General features: G+C 53.5%; 1 protein-coding gene across 1 annotated transcript in view; it reads right to left on the bottom strand.

Moving 5' to 3' along the window:
- ACOT7 (acyl-CoA thioesterase 7) overlaps nt 1–21,319 on the bottom strand; it is a 101,071-nt gene that overhangs the window by 25,874 nt on the left and 53,878 nt on the right. The window contains 2 exon segments of the mRNA XM_045546280.1: nt 4,092–4,208; nt 19,730–19,816. Of these exon segments, the coding sequence (XP_045402236.1) occupies nt 4,092–4,208; nt 19,730–19,816 (204 nt within the window).

Below are 21,319 nucleotides of genomic sequence, written 5' to 3'. Positions count from 1 at the left end.
CAGGTGCCCCAGCCTGACTCCCCCAGCAGACGGGCATCTCTCCAGGGGCAGCAGTGCCCAGATTTCAGCAGGGTGCCAGGGATTTGGAAAAGAAAACAAAATAATAAAAAATAGCAGTTACCAGGTCTGTGAGGTTGCCAAGTGTTTCAAACTTTAGGAACGGCTCAGCCTTTACGCTCCAGTAAGAGCCATGGCAATGAACTTTCTTAAGAAAAGTCTGGAAACAGTGAAGTAACTTGGTATTTCTTACATGACATGCCTCAAATCCCTTTCTAGAAGATTCCTCATTTTAGGAGAGGAATTTTGTAGACTTTAGAAGAGGTCATTTCTCCACAAGAAAAGGTTTTCTTAACTAACGCTTCCAAAACTATTATACTAAAGGTGACTACTTTTCCCCTTTAACCTTTTCATAACAATTGTCTGTTGTTTTGACATCTCAACTGGAAAAAAAAAGGAGCCAGAGCAAGCTCACACACGAGCGTTCCGGCCTGCGGCGTGCCGGCGGGTTCCGCGAGGCGTGCGTGCGCCCCCGTGGCAGAGGTGCAGTCCCATAAGCGCGGCTCCGGCCTCTCGTGGCCCTCACTGTCCCAGGCACCTGCTCTGGAGCTCGCACAGGGGCTCCATCTGCCTTTGCTGGGCAACGAGCCCTGTGAGGCAGGTGGTTTCAGCGTCATTTCCATTTTCTGACGAGATGGTCTCGTGGACGAAGCCCTCCTTCCCTCGCCCCAACTGCCTGGAGTGAGCTTAACTCAGCAAACACCTGCTGGGACCCTGCACAGGCTCAGCCATGCCAGCTGGCGCACAAGAGCCAGAAGACCTGCATGACAGGTGGCAGCCTGTCCTAGCGGACCTGGAATGCCAGGCACAAGGGCTCAGGCTGAACTTGGGCAGAGAAGCGGCAGGTCGGTCACTGGCATCTGAAGGCCATGAACGTGGCGGCGCTGTTGGGACGGGCTGGCGAGGGCTGAGGGAAGAACAAGCCGGCCCTCTCGGTCCAGCAGGAGCGGGAGGTGTCCCAGATGCGGGCAAACGGCGAGTCTGCTGCCTGCCCCAGCCGGGCTGGCCAGAGGGCGGCCGAGGCCAGGCAGCTGCGTGTGAGGCCCTTCCCAGCCCTGGAAACGGCCCCTGTGTTTGTGAGTGTGGCTGCAACTCAGTTGTCTTCTGACCATCTGGGCCAACGCCGTGATGATGAAAAGCTCCTGACATAGCTTCCTGACAGACACCCCACCTGAGCGACAGGGGAGGCCACGGCCCACTGCCTGGCCCCCGGCCAATGCTGAACAGAGCTCAGGCTTCCGAGGGGCAGTTTCACAGCACGGAACCCCACCAGGTGCTGCGTACGACCCCCAGACGAGGTTTTGGTGCCCTCCAGCAGCTCCCCAGGCTCTGCTGAAGCCACCACACACAGTCCTGTGTCACGTGTATGTCACCCCTGACTGGGGCAGCACGATCTGGCCCTTGTGGCCTCCTCTATGGTACGGCTGACACATGAGGCTTGAGGCGAGCGTGGGACCCTGGCCTGTAGCTCAGAAGGCAAGTGCTGGTCTTGAGGGTATAAAGTGACCGCTGCAGAAGCGCATAAGAAAGCCACACAGAACAGTACCACCACCCCCCACTGTCCCCACAACATTTCTGACACACTCGCCTACGTATTGCGGAGAACCCAGAGCCGGTGGGGACTGCGTCTTCCCCAAACTCAGCCGGCCTCGCGCTGCACCTCTCCACAAAGGAGCAAAGGAAGGACAGCGGAGAGGCCTTGGCCCTCTGCCCCTCGGAGCGGGAGGCAGACCATGGCAACCCTTCCCCAGAGCAGGACTGAGATCTCTCTCCCTGGGAACAACCAGCAGGCGCCTGGGCAGAGGGCACAAGCCAACAGCCCTGAACGGTGCTGCTCCCTTGGAAAACAACAAATGAGATGTGACAGGGTCCACGGCCCCCGGGGGACACTGGCGCAGAAAGAGGCCAGACTCCACAACTGTCACTTCAGCCTGGCCCAAATCCCTTTAGATACAAAATAGGACGTTACCAAAGAGAGTGGCAATGACCCTCCGTTCCCGCTGCAGAGCCAGCATGTTCCCAGAGGCCCCAGGCCAAGGCCGGGACGAGTGGGGGCCCGGGGGTCTTGCCAGCCCATCGGTGCAGCTCGACACGGCGGCTCTTTGGGACAGTGGGAACCAGACCAGCCCACCCGGCCTGCCCTCAGCCGAGCTGCTTAGGGAATCCATCCACGCAGAATGTTCTATCAGGAATTATGGCTTCTGAACACGAAGATCCCTTTTTCTGTGTCTTAAAAGACATGTAACCTTTCAGAAAGGAAAAGTCTCCATTGAAGCAGTTCCTTATACAAGGTGCTCTGGATGTCTTTTAAGTTGCTAAATTAATTCCTTGAAAAAGTCCTTGACTAACTACAGTTCAAGATTTGTCCTGAAAATTCATAATTCCTACTGACTGGGAAGCTCTCTCCACCTCTCCCTGACCTCTCCCTTAAAATTACTCCTGATGGTGGAAGGAATTGAGGGTGAAGAGTTTGGAGGGGAGGGCCCCCTTTCAATGGCTTCCTGGTTTCTAATAAATGTTGACTTTTCTTTCTTTGGGTGCTTTGCTGAACTTTGTGCAGAGAACATTTGCTGATTGGGCAGATGTTTAGGAAGTTGAGTGGCTATCTAGGAAGGTCTATTTCCTTTCTTAGTGGTTCTCAAAGGACATTCTGGGACAACTGAACAGACCTGTCCTACGGAAGAGAAGCATGCTTTCTAAGGCGAATTTTGAAGCTGTGTTTAACAACATAGCCCTAATCGTGGGAATTCACCCAGGCAGGAGTCCTGGCGAGGCCTGGGGTCACAGACACGGCGGGATCCCGCCTTTTCCAAGGCTCATGCCGCAGCCGCCTACAACACTCAGAGCACATCCTGCTCAAGGCCTGTGAAGGACAAGCTAAAACACACAAGACCCACTTGTTTTGGGCAAATTCTAAAATGATATTGTGGTCTGCGTTTCTGGAAAACATCTATCAGTCAAGAAGGGATTCTGCCAAGTGCACGGGGAGAATGCTGCAGACCGTCCTTGCCCCCAAGCCCCCAGTCCAATGTGGGTAAAGCTCACCTGCTCTCAGTAACGGCAGGGCGGCAGGCAACCCCCCCTCATCTGGCCCCAGCACGCGGTATACAGGCACCAGCTGGGTCTGACAGGGGCCTGAGTGTCTGGACAAGGCCTCGTGGCCCCCCTGCACGAGCTCTGGTGGGCAGGACGGCGAGGAGTCAAGCTTGCATTTCTTCTGCTTCCCCACCTCCCAGCACGGGGCTAGTCTCACCACACAGCAGCTCCACAGAGCTGCTCTCAGGAGGCGCTGTCTTCAGAATCAGTGCCAGGCTCTGGTGACTCCACACCACCCCCAGCCCCAGAGGAAGCGCTGCCTTCCGGGGGCTACAGGGGCTCATCTCAGGAGACACGACGCAAACAGAAACTACCACGTGTCAGGAGGGGACTTCGCTGCGCGTCTACAGATGAGCAGTAACACGAGATGAGCACAGTGAACTATACTTGCACAGGCCGCAGGGCCCTGCCTCCCAAATCTGCAAGTGCACCCCGGGGACAGCAGGCACTGTCTCAGGGTGGGGACCCAGTCACTAGGACTGGGGAAAACCAGCAAACACTGGCACTGCCATGGGTGACGCAGGCAGGGCTGGCCAGGGAGGGGCTCCCATGTACTTCGCTGCCTTGGCCCTGCCATGGCCTAAATTACAGATTATTAATTCCTCCCCAAAATGAAACGTTCAGGCAACTGTGTGCACAGGATCTTCACAGAGCTTTGTGCGTGGGGCATTTTAAGAGAATGAGTCTACGCCAATCTTTAAGAACAGAAAGGCCCCGATCACGTATGAGTTACAGACGTTAGCATACTGAAACACCAGCACTCACAGCACCTGGGCCTCACAGCAAGGACAACGCAAAAAGCTTTGGCTCCCTGCTCCTTATGGTAGGTGGCCAGATAAGGCCCAGGCAGCTCTGGGGGTGAACAAAAAACAAACTGGACAGGGGACATGAGTGGCTGGAGGGCCACCCCCTCATCTTTGTCAGAAGAGTTCTGTTACCTTTTCTGATCTTGTCGTGAAAATTGATGGCATCCACAGAAGCCGTGACTATGTTGGTCTTGCAGTGGCGTGCAGCCACGATCCCCGCCACCTCATCCATGAGCTTCATGGTGACACCTGCAGAGAAAGGGGCATGTGACAGATAAGACATGTAGGAAGGGGAAACTATTTCATATCCTGGAAACAAGTCATAAAAACCCAGCCCTCCCATTACTGACCTGCAAGGGCCGCAGCCAGCAGCAGCTGTGAGGATGTGCAGACATGGCTTGCCCTAGCTTGTACTTTACACGTGGCTTCCTCAGGAGCTTTTGGAAATGACCACAGACTGATACACTAGGCCACTACCAAAATGACAACCCTTTTCCTATCCTGTACAGATATCTTATCTTGCCAAGAACGTTTTGTTACAACATCCACTGGGATGGCTGCAATCAGAAAGTCAGATAATAACAAGTGCTGGCGAGGATGCGGAGAAATCAGAACCCACATACTTTGCTGGTGAGAACGTAAGATAGTACAGCTGCTTTGGAAACTGTTTGGAGTTTCTCCAAAAGCTAAACACAGAGGGACCACATGACCCAGCAATTCCACTCCTAGGTATATACCCAAGAGAAATAAAAACATATGTTCAACGGAAACTTACACACAGATTTCACAGCAGCATTTACATGTAACAGCCAGAAAGTGGAAACGATTGAGATGTCCGTGAACTAAGGGATGGATAAACAAAACGTGGCACATCCACACAATGGAATAATACTTGCTATAATGGATGTTTTCAAGGATGAACCTTGAAAACATTATGCAAAGTCAAAGGAGCCAGACACCCAAGACCACATGCTGCACAATGCCATTTATATGAAATGTCCACAACAGGCACATCTACAGAGACAGAGGCAGCTTAGTGGCTCCCTAGGGATAGGGGATTAGGGGAAATGGGGGTGACTGCCGATGGGTGCAGGGCTTTTTAGAGCAATGAAAATGTTCCAAAGTTGACTGTAATGGTGGTTGCACAACTCTGAATATACCAACGAATCAATGACTTCAGCACTCGAACAGGTGAGTTGTGCGGTATGTGAACTGGAAGGACCCCGCAACGCCAAGGGGCCTGTAAGGAGTCAGGCTGCAGACATCTGCCTTTGCTCAGTCCCCTTTCTGTGATGGGTCACTGCTGCGCACATGCGAGTTCCCGCGGCCTAGCTCTCATCCCCAGCGCAACACACATTCTTACTTCACTTTGAAAGTCAACCATTTTTGATCTACAAAAGCAGCAAAGTGATGTTGATAATGGTCAACCTAATGGCCATCAGAAATTCTAGAAAGTTATGTGCATGCACCCTAGGATACAGAATGATTCCTAATAAACCCAGAGAGAGCCAAAAAACCAGACTCCATCCCACACGTGAGAGGCAGGCTCACGTGGAGTTGTGCTTAGGGCGGGATTTGCAGGCTCACACGCCTGTAGGGCCTGGCTGGTGAGGTCAGACGTGAGGAGGGCTAGTGGGGCCGGGGCAAGTGGCCGGCCAGGGCCCTCTGCTGTTCAAACTGCCCACCTCTCCTGTCTTTTCAGGAGACAGAAACCTGACGTCCTGAGCATGGCCTGTTCCCATCCTGACTCTACCAACTGGAAAAAAGTATGAGCAATTGGGGAAATCTGAACACTGGACACTCGATATTAAGGACATACTAATCTACTTGGGAGGATGTGATAACGGTAGTGTGGGTGTTGAAAGTAAAAAGTTACACTTTAGACATAACGTCTGCAATTTGCTTCCAAACACTGCGGGGTGTGAGAGGTGAAGTGGGAACGGCAGGTGGGGCTGGTCACTGAAGCCGGGAGAGGATCGGGGGCTCGGTGTGCTTTTCTCCCTGCTTGTGTACACTGGAGCGTGCCGTGACAAAAAGTTTTTTAAAAATAGGTGTTCTTGATTTTTAAGGATTATGTTTTTGTTACCACTAAAAGAAGATCCTACCACTAAATGATGGTAAGACGAGGGAGGAGGAGCGGGGGACAAGGTCAGAGTTAGCTGCACTTGCACCTGTTGTTTTAAAAACACCTTCCACAACATTGGTGCACCTGCTCTGCTCAACCTGTGCATGGAGGTACCAGCAACCCCATTTTCAAAATAACGACAGAGGCTGCAAGTCACACGGAGATCCAATCTAAAGAAAGAGCACAAGTAAAATGGAAGGAAAACAGCTCTTTCACAGAGGAAAGAGTCCTGGGCACCAGGTCTTATCCTCCAGCAGAGGAGACGCAGCTGCAGGGAGGAGGGCAGGTGCCGGGAGGAGCGCTCACAGGTCTGCGACAGGGGTCCTGCTTTGTCTCCGCCTTGCCTTTGCAAGGAATCTCTGTTGGGTTATTTTAAGTCATTACTGGACATGGACATGTGCAGCCTTGTCTAAGCCCAACACAAGACCTTCTAGTTTTCTAGGACATGTTTGTGTTGGAATCAACATTCAGAACTTAAAAAGTGGTCCGGGCGCAGTGGCTCATGCCTATAATCCTAGCACTCTGGGAGGCCAAGGCAGGCGGATCATTTGAGCTCAGGAGTTCGAGACCAGCCTGAGCAAGAGCGAGACCCCGTCTCTACTAAAAAAAATAGAAAGAAATTATCTGGACAACTAAAAATATATAGAAAAAAATAGCCATGCATGGTGGCGCATGCCTGTAGTCCCAGCTACTCGGCAGACTGAGGCAAGAGGATCACTTGAGCCCAGGAGTTTGAGGTTGCTATGAACTAGGCTGACACCATGGCACTCTAGCCTGGGCAACAGAGTGAGACTCTGTCTCAAAAAAAAAAAAAGAACTTAAAAAGTACCTACAATCTTGGTGAAAAGCAAAATTGCAAAATTTGTTAAGAATGGAAGAATAACTAGAAGTTTTTAATCAGTTCCTTCAAACTGAGGTTCTACCCCATTTATCCAAAACACCAGCTTGCGGGCACACACACACTGTGTCTGTCACTAGAAACACGGCAGGACGCACAGCTCGTGGCAGCCAAGGTGGGCCCTGCACCCACAGCAGACTGAGGGGAAACGTGCGTAGCGGGTGAGTTCCTGGTGGGCAGATGCCCCCGCTGGCCCTGCGTGGGCTCTGCGTGGCTCCCCCAGACCACAGGGCAGCGCGTGTGACAGGGATGCTGCACTGGGTGGGGCTGTGCCTCATTGTCCCTGTGACCCTCACCCAGTAGGGAGCCTGGCATTTGCTGCTCAGGAAATGGCTGCTGAATGAATGAGTTAATCAGCGACACACGTTGACTAACAGATCAGTCACCCCCAGCAAGCAGCTCCTCCAGCCAAGTGCGAGGCTCTGTGTTCAGGCAACAGTGCGTCTCCACAGTCACAGGTGAGGGCAGGAAAGCTCATCCAGCCGCAGGAACCCAAAGCCAGGTCAGCTAGCTGGCTGGTCAGGTTAGATATTCAAAATGACCTTGTGTGTGTTGATAGTGAGATTTATGGGGACAGCCTCCTCCAGCCCCAACAGCCAGCAGGAAAATGCCTACACAGGAAGCCCACGGAGAGTGTTTAGGCCACCTGCCAACCTGACGTGAAGCTACGTCACACCAATGACGGGAAAGGCCCAGCCTGGCCACCAGACCTCATGGAACCGCAGTGCCCAGACCCGGGGCTGGGCGTGGTCCCACCGTGTGTCCACCGTCAGATGATGGCCACACCTGGGGCTGTGTTCCAGGCACTGGGAACAGTGCTGAGCACGAGCAGCAGGAGAGCAGGAGGGGTGGCATCCGACACTCTGCCAGACAAGAGGGGTTCGAAGACCTGGGTCTGCCTCACAGGAAGGCCTGGGCAGCGGCCGGGAGGGCTCTGGGCTCCCGCAGGCTCTCATCCCAACAATCTTTGTCCACTTCAGTTACCTGCATCCTCCAGGGAGGCCACGGTAGGATCCCAGAGAGGTGACAGCAGGGTCAGTTTTAAGGCTCACTCAACAGAAAAACTTTCTGGGGGAAAAATTAGAACGGTCCAAAAACCTAGTGCGTGGCCCCGTAAAGGTGTGGGCCCCAGCCCCGCCAGTGCTGAAGCAGACGTGGTACGACTGGAGCCGGAAGCAGACACCCCACTGACAAGGACGGACTTGGCGGGAAACCTGCACCTGGGGCTCCAGCCACTAGAGTCTGTGTTTTCACAAATGGACCTCTTAGTGTTGCCCCAGTGGATTTGACAAAAACCAAGAGTGACTGCGGTCTGTGTGTAAACTTCTGGTGGCTTATGAGAGTGAAGGGAACTGATCTCATAAGGATCGAGATTAGAATTGAACACAACGAGGCACCGTCCCCTCCGCTCCCTCCTCCTGCTGAGGAAGCCACAGTGGGCATCTGATCCTGGGACCCTGAGGCCAATGGCCCATGCAAAAGTGCGATCGGTGAAAATCCACATGATCTCACCACGTCATGACATGCTTGTAAATATCCTTACCATGAGACACCTGTATCTATGATAGTACACACTAACTTACAATCAATGTGTCCACTGAGAAAACTACATTTTAAGGAAAAAAACAAAACAAAACAAAACAAAATTTCAGTGCCCGATTCGTAACTGCCATTCCTGCTCCACTGCCCACCTGCACCCCCGGCTTGGAGGCAGCCACCAACCCTTGGATGCTGGCGCTGCCACCTCCCCGTCACTTTCTTATGCTGCCATTTAAAATATCAAGAGCCCAAGTTTTTTCTAAAGTGCCTTTTTCCAGGTTCCTACTGAAAAGTCTCATCAACTTTTCCCCCGTAGGCACAGTGGGTGCTGCCAACATGGGAAAATAACAGGAGAATTACAGTCCGGCGCGGGCTGTCCCCGTTTCCCAGCATTTGTAATTTAAAAGATGACAACAAAATTGTAGGATTTGGTGTCCTTGGAGACTGCACTCGTTTCAGGAATTATGGGAAGGGAAAAAAACCAAGAATTGCTTGGCTACTAATGTATAAACATTAGGTACTAAAGATATTTTTAAATCTAACATTTAACTTGTTTACAGGTTTTTTGTTGCTGTATTGTTTTTAAGTATTGACAACTTGTCGACTGGCTTAAAAATAGAGGCTTCATTTCGCGTTCCTGAGGCCCTGCTGGCGGACGGGGCAGACTGGCCGGCAAACCCAAAGCGGCAGCCAACCGCACAGAGCCCTCGCGCTGCTGTTTGCTCTGTGGGTGGCAATCTAGATGCCCCCATTTCTATATTTAATCCCAACTGATGGAGCGTGGGTGCCAGCCTCCCATATTAAGAAAACGATAGTAACTTCATCTTGTTTTAAATACCCCACCCTTGGGTAATTACAAGGGTTATAAGATCCAGTTGAGTGAGAGCCTCCAACACAGCCCTACAACCTGGCACCTTTCTGAACTGGGACCAAGGGCAAAGGAATATTAATTAAGGTCATCAATAAGGATTATTTTTGGCAATTACACAAGGTAGTAAAGACGATGAGTTTCTAAAATAGTGATGAAACGTCAGAAGCGGGAATGATGGTAGCAGTCTCAGGCCGGGACACTGCAGGCCTGTGGAGACGAGGCCAGCGCTGCCCAACCACATTCCACACCTCACATTCCACGGTCTGTATCAGGGAACGCGGGGAGGTCTCCATCACTTCCTGCCTTTGCGAATCAGTGCTTCCAGTTTCCAAACAAAGCAGCAGAGAAAGTAGGGTGGCCAGAGTCACGTCCCCACTGCTGTGGAGGCCCTGGAAAGAGGCGGTGGCAGCTATGCGTGCACCCCTACGCCCGCGCCAAGGACAGGCCAGCGGGAGGTGTGGCTGTAGCCTGGAGCCACAAAAACAAGGTTGCTTCTTGGAAGGCCAAGAACCACTTCGGTGAGGCAGCGGTTTCCTTCCAGGAGTCGAGACTGGCATCCAGGTGAGGCCAGTGCTGAAGAGTGTGTTCACCAGATTGAATGGGAAACTGCTGCTAGAGGACAGCTGCCTTCTGTGCCCTTGAGGAACACAGCTAAAGGAGGCACAGGCTGCTCACGTGGTAGCAAGGCGCATTCTCAAAGGAGAGGGGTGACGCACAGGCCCGCGGGGAACCGCCTGAGAGGAGGACCTGGTGTGGGCAGTAACAACTGCGTTCCTGGGACAGGTGCCTGCAGGTCCTTAGACGGGGGCGCCACGGACCCCAAACCCAGCCAAGTGGTGGGCTCCGGGGTTCTCAGGCTGACAGCATCTTGGGGTTCAGGGTTGCAGTTGACTGGCCCCTGCCTCCCACCCCCCTGCACAGTCTAGGTGGACGTGAAGCTGCTCTCCGGAGCTCCGACTGCAGAGAATGACATTGTCAAAAACTAAAATTCTTAGAAAGTGAGAACTGGAAGGAACAAAGCTGCACCCAGTGCCACTCTCAGCTTCCCAACAAAGAAAGTGACGCCCCGAACCAGAACTGCTTGTCCCCTGTCTTGGCCCCACTAGAGCAGGGGACATGCCCTGCCTGTGTGTTCTCTCCCTCCTCCTCCCCCAGCTGAGGGCTTGGCACACTGTCCCACGCAGCAAGGCAGGTCGCAGATTTGGAAACGAGCATCTGTGCTTCCTGTCGTATTTGTTAGTGAAAGTCAGCTCCTCCTGCAGGTGCAAAATATTGGTTTTTTCCTAACTGTCCCAAGAAGAGCAAGTGAACAAGAGTGCCTTGGCAGGAGTGTCTCAGTGGAGGCCTCACTGCACCCACCTCTCAGTCCCCTAGGCCTGAGGGCCCCCAGGCCTCCTACTTCAGGCTCCAGCCTAGCTGTGCAGTCCCCTGGGCTCGTGTCTGTCCCCTGGGCTGCTGGACATTCGTGTGGGTGTTTGCCACAGGAGGTCTGTCTCCTGACGTGTCCACGGGGGCTGGGCTGTGTCTCACTCCACCGCATCCCTGGCCTAGCACCAGGCTCAGCACACACTGGTGCCCGGTGCCCATGTCAGAAAGCGGCTGCCACAGGCTCCTGGCAGGCAGTGCACGAGCAGCCTGGCATGCTCTCCGTGTGGGGCTGGCCCCGGGGGCCGTCACGGTCTGCAGTCCTCTCCACACTGGAAGCTTCTTCCACCTTCCCAGCTCGGTTACTCAGCTGCCGAGTGTCTGCTCCACACCAGGCCCCGTGCTAAGCAGGGACGTGGCAGAGAACAAAACAGACAGAAGTCCCTGTCATGTGAGCGTCCACTCTGGTCAGGGTCAAAGAGCCAGTGGGAAACATGCATCAAGTAGTGACAAGTTCTCTGGGGCAAAAAGCAAGCAGGGTCAGGGGCGGGGTGGGGGTCAGTCTGGTTTACAGAGTGCTCAGCGAGGGTCTCTTTGCTTTTCTCCAGACACCGGGAGGAGATGAGAGAGAGGCAGCCGCTCAGGTGTCCGGGGGACCCGGCAGTGGGAGCACAGGTGCAGAGCCCGCAGGCAAGAGTGTGCTCGGGCGCCCCAGGGACATCGTGGGGCAGTGAGCAAGGGGAGAGAACGGAGGGAGGTGACCAGGTGGCGGGCGGGGAGGCCTCTGGGAAGACAAGATCATGGAGGGCAGCAGTGGCCTAAGCAAAAGCCACGCAGCTTCTGTTCAGAGAGCTGTGGAGCCACCGCAGGGCCCCGGGCACAGGCGGCTGCCTCAAGGCCCGTTTGAAAGGGTCGCTCGGCTGCAGTGTTGAGAAAACACTGTTCAGGCACAGGAAGAAGAGCCAAGGGGAGGCCATTTCAGGGGTGAGCGACAGGGGAGCTGACGGTTTGGGGGAGACGGCCCAGGGGAGCTGTGCGGACCGGCTGACAGATGAGATGGGGTGCACGCGCAAGGCCGAGGCTGCCCATAGGAATTCTGGCCCCGTCTGCGGCGGGCGGTCAGGAGGGGCGCAGAGGAGCTCTGTGCCTGCACCGCACTGGGGAGGCTGTGGAGGTGCAGCCCGCAGCTACAAATATAAGAGCCGGGGGCCCCAGGTGGCACAGATGAGAGGAGCCCAAGGGAGGGAGTACAGGGGTGCAAGGACAAGGCCCTGAGGTGCCGACGTAGCAGGAACAGTGGGAACAGCAAGGGGACAGAGGGGAGGCCAGGAGCAGGCCCTCCAGGCCACAGTCCCTCCCCCAGCTCTGGCTGCAGCCAGCCAGAGGCGACCTGCACGGGCTCCAGGGAGGCCGAGGAGAGGGCAGGAAGGGGTGGCTGCAGGCAGCTCTCGTCCCGGAGATGCTGGGCTGAGAGAGGCGCAGGTGCACCTGGGGCCAAGCGCGAGGCCCGCTCTGCCAGGGAGGAGAAGACTGGCCTCTGCCGCTGGCCCAAGGGGACCAAGGACAGCTTGACAAGCAGAGCCCCAGTGACTGTGACTGATGAAAGGCTTTATGACAAGTCACGATGCCATTATCCTTTTCCAAAAGCAAGTTAACCGCAGAGCTGGGGAGCCCTCCACAAGGCCACCTGGGAACCCGGGCCCCGGCACAGTCAGCACTTCCCCACCCCCCACCCCCCGGCCGTCCTGGACCATCAGAGCTTCGGGGGGTTCTTTACTGATAACGTACTAGTAGACTAGAGACAGCGCAGGGAGGAAACAACTGTGTCCTGGACACTGTTTTCCACAGAGATGGCACTGTCCCCGCTGACAGCCCACTGCAGTCACACTCACCCCTGACCTGGGCTGGGGGAGCAGAAGTGATCGAAACACACCAGGCCCCCCCGACCTCGACGGCAGAGGCAGAATCACCCCAGTTAAGGGGCTCAGTGACAACTTCACACTCACATTCTGCAAACCAAGTGCCAGCAGACGGGCGTGCGCTCCCCTACCAGGGGCCAGGAGTGGGGCGGCTGCCGGGAGGGGAGGCCACGGCTGTGAAGCCAGGTGCGGGCGAGCACACAGCCCAGGCGGCACAGAGGAGGGCAAAGGAGCCAGGGGCAGCTTGGCAGTCAGACAGGATGGTAGAGCCAGCCCCGATGCCCAAACATCACAGGCTCTGTGGCCGTGAGGACCTGGGTCTGGGGGCTGGAGTGGGGCTGGGGTCACAGCCTGGAGATGCGGGGAGAGCGGGGGACCTGGAGTCCCCTGACGGAGACATGAAGTGGGCCACCCAGCCCCAGGCCTGTCTCTCTGTGGGTGGACTTTGACATTCTTTTTCCAGTTCCAACACTTGGGTATTTTTAATTTTTCTTTTTAAGTAACATAAGCTCAAAGTTAGCCACTTTTGCTCTGAAAACATCTTTAACCATCTCCCCAATTTTGATAGGAAGCTTCTCCTTTTTGTTATTTTCTAGATGATTCTAAGTCCAGATTTTACCTTTCCTTTGGCCGGTGGTTACCGGGGGAGTGTGGCTTAATGTCCAGGTGGTTACATTCTTGTCACGGAGGCTTAGGCTCAGGGGGTCTCACTTTGGGGAACTTATAATTAAAATGCTCTTTGTGCCAAGCACGTGGTCACATTTTATAAATGCTCCACTGCCTACAGGAGACAAGTTCCAGTCCTTCATGCAGGAGAACATTCTCTTTCTGTGTATGTAATAATAAACTAATAAAACAGAATAAAAATTTCAAAAATAACCCTGATTAAGTACTTCCCACATGCCAGTTGCTCTCCCCGTGTTTTCTCATTTAACACCCCCCCACCCCCGCCAGAGCTCCCCTACAGAAAAGGAGACCCAGGCCTGGGGGGCTGACTTGGGGCGGCTGCTGAGCACGAGCCTCGGGGGGCCGTCCACACAGCGGCTTCAGGAGTTAGGAAGGATGAGTGCGCGGGGAAGTCAAAGGGGAGATCGGGTGCAAGGACCCGTCATCCTGGTGAGGACGCCAAGGGCTGCCAGAGCTCCGAGGGCACCGAATGGATCCCAGCGTATCTGTCAGGTGCCATTGGAGGCCACAACAGAGGCCACGGAGTGTAGAGAACTCACCGGAGACAAGGCGGAGTTGGGGGGAGGGCCCTGGACAGACCTGGGACGATACGCTCAGGGGCAGGTGAGAAAGGAGCAGGCAGGGACTGAGGAGACCCCCGGGGGCCTCACGTCAACATGCAGATGCCCGGGCCCAGCCCCACAAGGCCGCCCCAACACCCACCAGCGTGGGAGGAGGTGGATTCAGAGAGGGTGGTGGCCTGAAACCCCGGGAGGGGACTGCAGGGTGGTGGGTGTGCAATGCCCTCAAGAGGTCAAGGGAAGGAGGAGTGAAGACAGGGTCGCTCTAGCTGTGGAATCACCGGAACCAGCAGGGCACTGGTTACTGAAAGCACAGGTGCATGGGCCGCAGCCCAGGCCTGCTGCAGCGCCCTCCAGGAGGAAGGCCTGGAACCTGCTTTCAATAAGCACCAGGACAGCTTCTGAGGACCAGACAAGTTCAGGAGACTGTTTGAGCCCCAACTCTCTGCCACACGCCCCGGCCTGTGCTTCCTGGGACCACGTGACATGAGCTGAGCAAACCCCTCCCCCGAGGAGGCCACCTTGACCTCTGTCTCCGAGCAGAGCTGGTTTTTACTCAGAACTGACCTGACCAATGACGTTGGGCTTCTTTTCTAAGCCAGAGAACGACCCCTCCCCTCCTCCCACTCCACTCAAGCTCTGAAGACCCGACAGAGGAAGCGGAGCAGCAACCGAACAGCCCGGATCTCGCCCTGGGTGAGGGCCCAAGTGGGTCCTGCCCAGGCTGGAACAAGAAAACGTGGCAGACACTCCCTAGGGCACTCGTGGCACTGGGGCCAGCTGGCCCAGGTCCCCAGAGGAGCTGGTGCCCGGGGAGGGGCTGGCTGACCACCCAGAACAGAGTGGCCGTCGTCCCCGACGTTCAGTCCTCTACTAAAAGCTTCTCAACTCTCTTCTTTTCCCAGTTTCTGGGTCTTTCAAGGTATAATTAAAAGAGGATCACAATAATTAACTGTAGGAATAAGATTCTTCTTCTTCTAGCTTTTTTAAATAGCACAAAAAAGAGCCCTGGGCTGCCTACTCTAGGGTACCCAGGATGACGACAAGGAAGATTTCAGAACTGGAACTCTTTTGAGAAGGAGGGAAATGCACTCTGTGAGCGCTACAGTCCAGGAAAGTTCCTTCTGGGACTCTCAGCCGTTTCCCTTCTCCGGTGTTACTGACAACGGCGGGTCTGCCCTAGGTTGTCCCCAGAATCACCTGGGCCTCCTGCCACCATCGGATCAGGCCTGTGGGTCTGGGGAAGGAGCTGGCAGTGGGGTGGGTGCCCCTGAGGCCAACGCTATGCAAAGGAGGACTGTCCTTCTCAAGTAGAGATGGTGGCACAGAAAGAACCCTGAGATGAGAAGGGAAGGCCTAGGACTCTGACCACAGGTGGGACTTCAACTTAATAACGCAAGAGGTGAGACCATCTGCCGAGACTGCCTGGGAAGGGCGGGCCCGGAGCTGAGAGATTCAGAGAGATGTGAGCAGGTGCGGTGGGGACTCTTCCCCATAGCAGTGTTTCTCCATCCTTGGTGGTCTCCAAACCAGCAGCAGCGCGGGACAGGCCCCACCCAGACCTGCTGAACACTTGGGGAGGGCCCAGCTAGCTACAGCTGTGGTTCTCAACATGAGCACACAGCCCCAGTGCTGTCTGGAGGGAAGGATGTCACTTCACAAGGAAGAAACGCCCAGAAACTACAAACCACACGATCTGCTATTCAGATGAGCACATTAATAAGACATCAGCTGGAGGATCGGGGACAGGGCAAGGGGCTGGACAGAGTGAGGAGTGGGGGTCGGGTCACCAACAGGCAGAGGGAGAACTGACAGGGCCTGGAGTTGCCTGCAGGAACCCCGCAGCGGGAAGACACAAAGCAACACCTTCCAAGCCCTTTGGGGAAGAGAATTCCCCCTGGAACACCGTACTCAGCCAGGAGACACTTTCACACACGCAAGCTCAGAAGGATGACTCCACACCCACGACAGAGAACACCCTCTACAGAGGCTCCCCTTCGTCCGCAGCAGTTCTGACATCCGACAGACACGTCCACCCAGCTGGACTCACCCGCAGACGTGGCTGCTGTGGGACGGGAACATAGCGGAGGGGGCAGTTTCTCGCGTGCCCTCCTCTCCTTGTTCTCGAGAACACCAACGTAGAGACGCGCCAACACGCAGCACACAGGGCAAACCCCAGGGACGGGAGCACAGCAGGGTGGAGGGGCCTGGTCCCAACATCGCAGAGCTGCTACACCAGGCCCGGATCTCTCACAGCCATGTTACGTTGGAAAAAGTCCCTCTTGTTGAAGCCATTGCAGTTCGGGGCCTTTGTTACAGCAGCTGAGGCTTCACTTTAGTTAATATATTATCTCTCGTGGGACGCCACTGGAGGACATGTTTCACCGAAACCAGCAAGGAGAAAAATTGAAGATCTGCGAATCGGGGCGTCCAACCCAGGCAGGAGGCAAAGGCCGTCCCAGGAGAGCAGTCTGGAGCAGGCATGGGAACGAGCGATGAGAGAGGAGGACTGAGGGTGGAACTCCCCAGGGAAAACAGCACTAAACAATCATTTGGCCAGCACGACTGTACTGGGAAGCATTTCACAGAGCTGCTGGAGGGTATAGAGAGACTTACCCGGATACTCAAAACAGGTGGAAACCAAAGCAGTAATTAGCAACTGCAGTAACAAACTTACAAAGAAATGTAATTGTAGTACTCTACCTGGCTCAGCAGGGAAAGCTATTTGTACAGCCACGTATCTGAAGCTTAAGTATCAAGGGACAGTAGTAAGAGTCTCACATTTAAGAAGACTGAGCCATGTATCAGGAGCAGGTGCTGAAGTTGCTGGAAGTGCAATGCAGGAGTCTGCAGGAGTGAAGGGAGGACGAGAGATAGCTGTGCTTTGTCAAAAGCCATTTTGGATTGTTTCCACATAATACCTTAGTTTAAAATAATTAATCTAAAAATAAAAAATAAAGTACCAATGAAAAAGCCAAGGCCTCTGAAAGTTGAGAAGTGAAGAATGCATGTTCCAGACTCCTCTGGAGTCTGCCCTGAACAGGGCAGGGCTGCTGGCTACCCGGCAAGGTCTGGACCCCCGACAGATATCTGCCAGGTCACCCCTTCAGGCTGTACAACCAGTAACAGGCAGGGGAGGGGAGAACAGGGGGGAAACTGGCCTTTTCTGGGGACACCCAGCACTTTCAGAAGGAGGAAGGGGGACCATGCAGCAATTCCCTCAGGACTCAGGGAAGGCAGAAACCAACAGCCAGGCTGGTGCTTCTGCATGACATCCTTCAGTTTACAACTGTAGAGATATAGCCGGCCCTCCTCCCTGGCCCGTGAGAACGACTGTCCTCGGCACGTGCTAGCTCCCGTCCGGGTCTCGTCTACTCTTCAACCGATGGCAACCTTCCCACGCACCGGGAAAGGAGGAAAGAGCTGGGGTCTGGCCAGAGCCGCTGGATTCCACCTGGGATTCCCAGATAGAAAGGCTCCTCCCTTCTCCAATACCTCTTTCACAAGCTTGTCATTACCGAGACATGTGTTTAAAGTCCCCAAGAACGAGGCCAGCCAATGTGTGGAAATCACAGAAAATGAAACTCGGGTGCAGCTTTTTAAACACACCCACAGTGACAGAACTGCTGAATAAAGGCTGAATTGGCATCCATTTCAGTTCACTATTTTCTTTTGCAATTGGCATCTACTGAATTACAGTTTAGTAAAGACTTTGATTCAGATGATTTTAGATGCCATTCTCGTCAACAGTACTCAACAGGAAAATACAATAAAATCATAGTTCCTGGGTGTTTTCAACATGGTGTTTACTTTATTCATTCACTCCTGGTGAGTCACTGCCAACATAAGAGACGGTTAGGTTTGGTAAAATTATTAGACATATTTTTATAAATTGTGGGCACAAAGCCCCTACTGAAATAGGCATTGTAAAGCCATCGTAAACACTTCTTAAACGCACATTAAATATGCCTGTATCCAATGAAGGAGCTTAAACCCCATGAATGAATGCGACCCGCTGCAGACTTCTAAGGGGTTTTCCACAGTTCCCTGGCTCCTGGAATCTCGCTGAGGCCTCCCAGCACGTGAAGAAAGCAGCACTGGCTTGTAAGTGTTGCTTTTCCCCAAGGAGAAAGCCATGGTGCAAATGCCACATTTGGTGGAAAACTGCCAACATGCAGACAAAATACGCAAAAATTATAGCACAGAGTTTCACAAATGACAGGTAGAATACAGATATGTGAGGCTCAATATGTGAGACAATTCTTTGAAGTTACAGAAACCTGGGCTTGGGATGGCCAGGCTCAGAAGAGGCAGAGGAATTTGAGGGATTTAGAAAGAGAGAGGGGCCAGTGAGGAAGGAGAAACAGGAAACTTGTTAGGCCACAGCTGTTGCCAGGGTAGAAAGACCCACTCTGATTCTGGCCCATTGTCCTTCAACCTGAAAGTGATCTGTGCCTCTCATTCACAGAATGAGTATCTGCAGTGTCTTTTTGTGTGGGGTGCTGGTTGCCCTGCTCCTGAGGCATCCCTGGTAGAAATGGCAATGCGGCCAAGCCTACAGTGGTACCATTTGAACTGGGTTTTGAAGGATGAATAGGAGTTTTCTGAGTGCAGAAGAACTTAGTATTCCAGGTAGTTAGAAATGACAGTACAGATGAACAGCATTGTGCAAAAGGACCTGCATGCCTCGGGAAATGATGAATAGCACACCCAGAACAGCTGTGCAAGCTTTGTTAGCTACACAACACCGTACCAGCCCCTGCTATCATCTATACCACTTCACTACTTTCTCCCTGCTTTTCTTCAAATCAACTTGTTTTTTTAAAGTTTACTTTAGTCTCATTTAAAATGACAATATCGGCCGGGTGCGGTGGCTCACGTCTGTAATCCTAGCACTCTGGGAGGCCAAGGCGGGTGGATTGCTCGAGGTCAGCAGTTCAAGACCAGCCTGTGCGAGACCCTGTCTCTACTAAAAATAGAAATAAATTATCTGGACAACTAAAAATATATATAGAAAAAATTAGCCGGGCATGGTGGCACATGCCTGTAGTCCCAGGTACTCGGAAGGCTGAGGCAGAAGGATTGCTTAAGCCCAGGAGTTTGAGGTTGCTGTGAGCTAGGCAGACGCCATGGCACTGACTCTAGCCCGGGCAACAAAGTGAGACTCTGCCTCAAAAAAAAAAAAAAAAACCAATATCCATGAAATTATGGGTCTGATGAGCTACTTATGTTTGCCTTAAATCACAAAATCACACACCATTAAAGTAAAAAGTGTCCATCTGAACCTAGCACGAACTCCTCTTGTGTTCCGGTGGTGTTTCCTGAATTCTGGGAAAGCCTGAGCTAGGAACTTAAAGGCCTGCATCGTTTGCGGTGGGACCTGCGTTTATTGGGACTAAATAAATGCAAACACCAGGGACAAAAACATTATTAATTAGCCACTCTATGTTAGTGGGTCACAAACAACTACTCTCTGGGGATGTCAGCAGCCCCCAGGCTCTACCCCTGACTCAAGGGCAGTCATTAAGCATCTCACGGCTATGAGGTCATGGAGTTGCCCTTGACCCCCCAATGGGACGTAGCCATCCATTCACTTTCATTTCCAATTTGAAAAACGGGTGTCGATGGTATTTCGGTAATTTATTATGCAACCTCTTAAAAGTTTAAATTTATACTTCACTAAACACAGAGCCCGAACTGGGTCAGCTGGCAGCACGGCTTCCTGGGGGACTGACGAGGAGCTAAGGGACGGGGGGGGGGGGGGGGGGGGGGGGGGGGGGGGCAGCCACAACCGCTCGCTTCTTACCTCCATGCACAAAGCCGTGCAGGGTGCAGTCCGAAGGCCCCACCAGGTGGATCAAACTGGACTGGCTGTAGCTGACGGTGTTCGGCTCTGGAATTGCAAAGGAGATGGATTAGTCAGCCGTGGGGTAGATCGATTCCCACATCTGAATGGTCTGGAAATGTGAAAAGGCCCTGACATCTGCAGGGTCACCAAAGGTGCCCAACTGCTGTCAACTTACATGTGATTTCTTTAAGGAAAACTTTGGTCTCCAAATGGGGTACAGTTGGTAAAAGGGAAGGCTTTCAAGGATTAATTAGCCATTCTGTTAGTGGGTCACAACTGTTACTCTCTAGGGACATCAGCGCTCCTACCAGGCCCCATCCAAGGATAGCACTAAACAGCTCACGGCCACAAGGTCCCAGGGTTGCATGTGACCCTCCACTGGGATATAAAGACAGGTACTTTCTAAGTCTGGCCTTGGACAAGTAATGTTTCTCAGCAGCAAAAATGCTGGTGGGATGAAGGGTGGTCCTGACCCAGAAGTTGATACCTGGGGTCTCCTACATGTCAACTGTCACCTCTGAGACCTTGGTGTGTGCCCCCAGGTCATGGGCTAAATTGTATCCCCCCAAATTCGTACATTGAGGTCCTAACCCCTGAGCCTCAGAATGTGACTGTGTGCAGACAGGTCTTTAAAGAAGTAAGTTACAATGAGGTCATTAGGGTGGCCCTGATCCAATAGGACTGGTGTCCTTGTAAGAACAGGAGGTCTGGCACAGACCTCTACAGAGGGGCCACCCTGTGAGGACACAGGGAGGAAAACGAACTTCTGCAAGCCAAGGAGAGTGGCCTCAGGAGGAAGCAGCCCTGGAACACTTGGACTTCTAGCTCCAGGCCTGTGAGACAGACTTCTACTGTTTAAGCTGCCCAGCCTGCGGTACCTTGTTCTGGCAGCCCCAGCACACAGATCTACTCCACGTGGACTTTAAACTGTGTATCTAGTCGCCTGGCGTTGTCATGGAGCAGGAAAATCATAATTCAGGTGAGCTGGGGCCTTAAACCTTTTCTATGTTTAGATACACAAATACTCACCATTGTGTCACAACTGCCTGTATTCAGTACAGTAACCTGCTATGCAGGTTTGTAGCCTGGGAGCAATAAGCTACACCATATACCTAGGTGTGCAGTAGGCTGCAGCACCTAGCTTTGTGCAAATGTACTCTATGATCGCACATTGCATTTCCCAGAACACATCCCCGTCGTTAAACAACATGTGACTCCTTGAACGCCTTGCTGTGTCAGGAGGTACAGTCAACAGTCCCTGCTGGGCCGGGCGCCGTGGCATCAGCCTAGCTCACAGCAACCTCAAACTGCTGGGCTTAAGCAATCCTACTGCCTCAGCCTCCCGAGTAGCTGGGACTACAGGCATGCGCCACCATGCCCGGCTAATTTTTTCTATATATGTTTTTAGTTGGCCAGATAACTTCTTTCTATTTTTAGTAGAGACGGGGTCTCGCTCTTGCTCAGGCTGGTCTCGAACTCCTGAGCTCAAGCAATCCACCCGCCTCGGCCTCCCAGAGTGCTAGGATTACAGGCGTGAGCCACTGCGCC

Source organism: Lemur catta, chromosome 3 (assembly GCF_020740605.2).
Source record: "Lemur catta isolate mLemCat1 chromosome 3, mLemCat1.pri, whole genome shotgun sequence".
Taxonomy (NCBI): domain Eukaryota; kingdom Metazoa; phylum Chordata; class Mammalia; order Primates; family Lemuridae; genus Lemur; species Lemur catta.
This window is presented reverse-complemented; position numbering and strand designations above follow the sequence as displayed.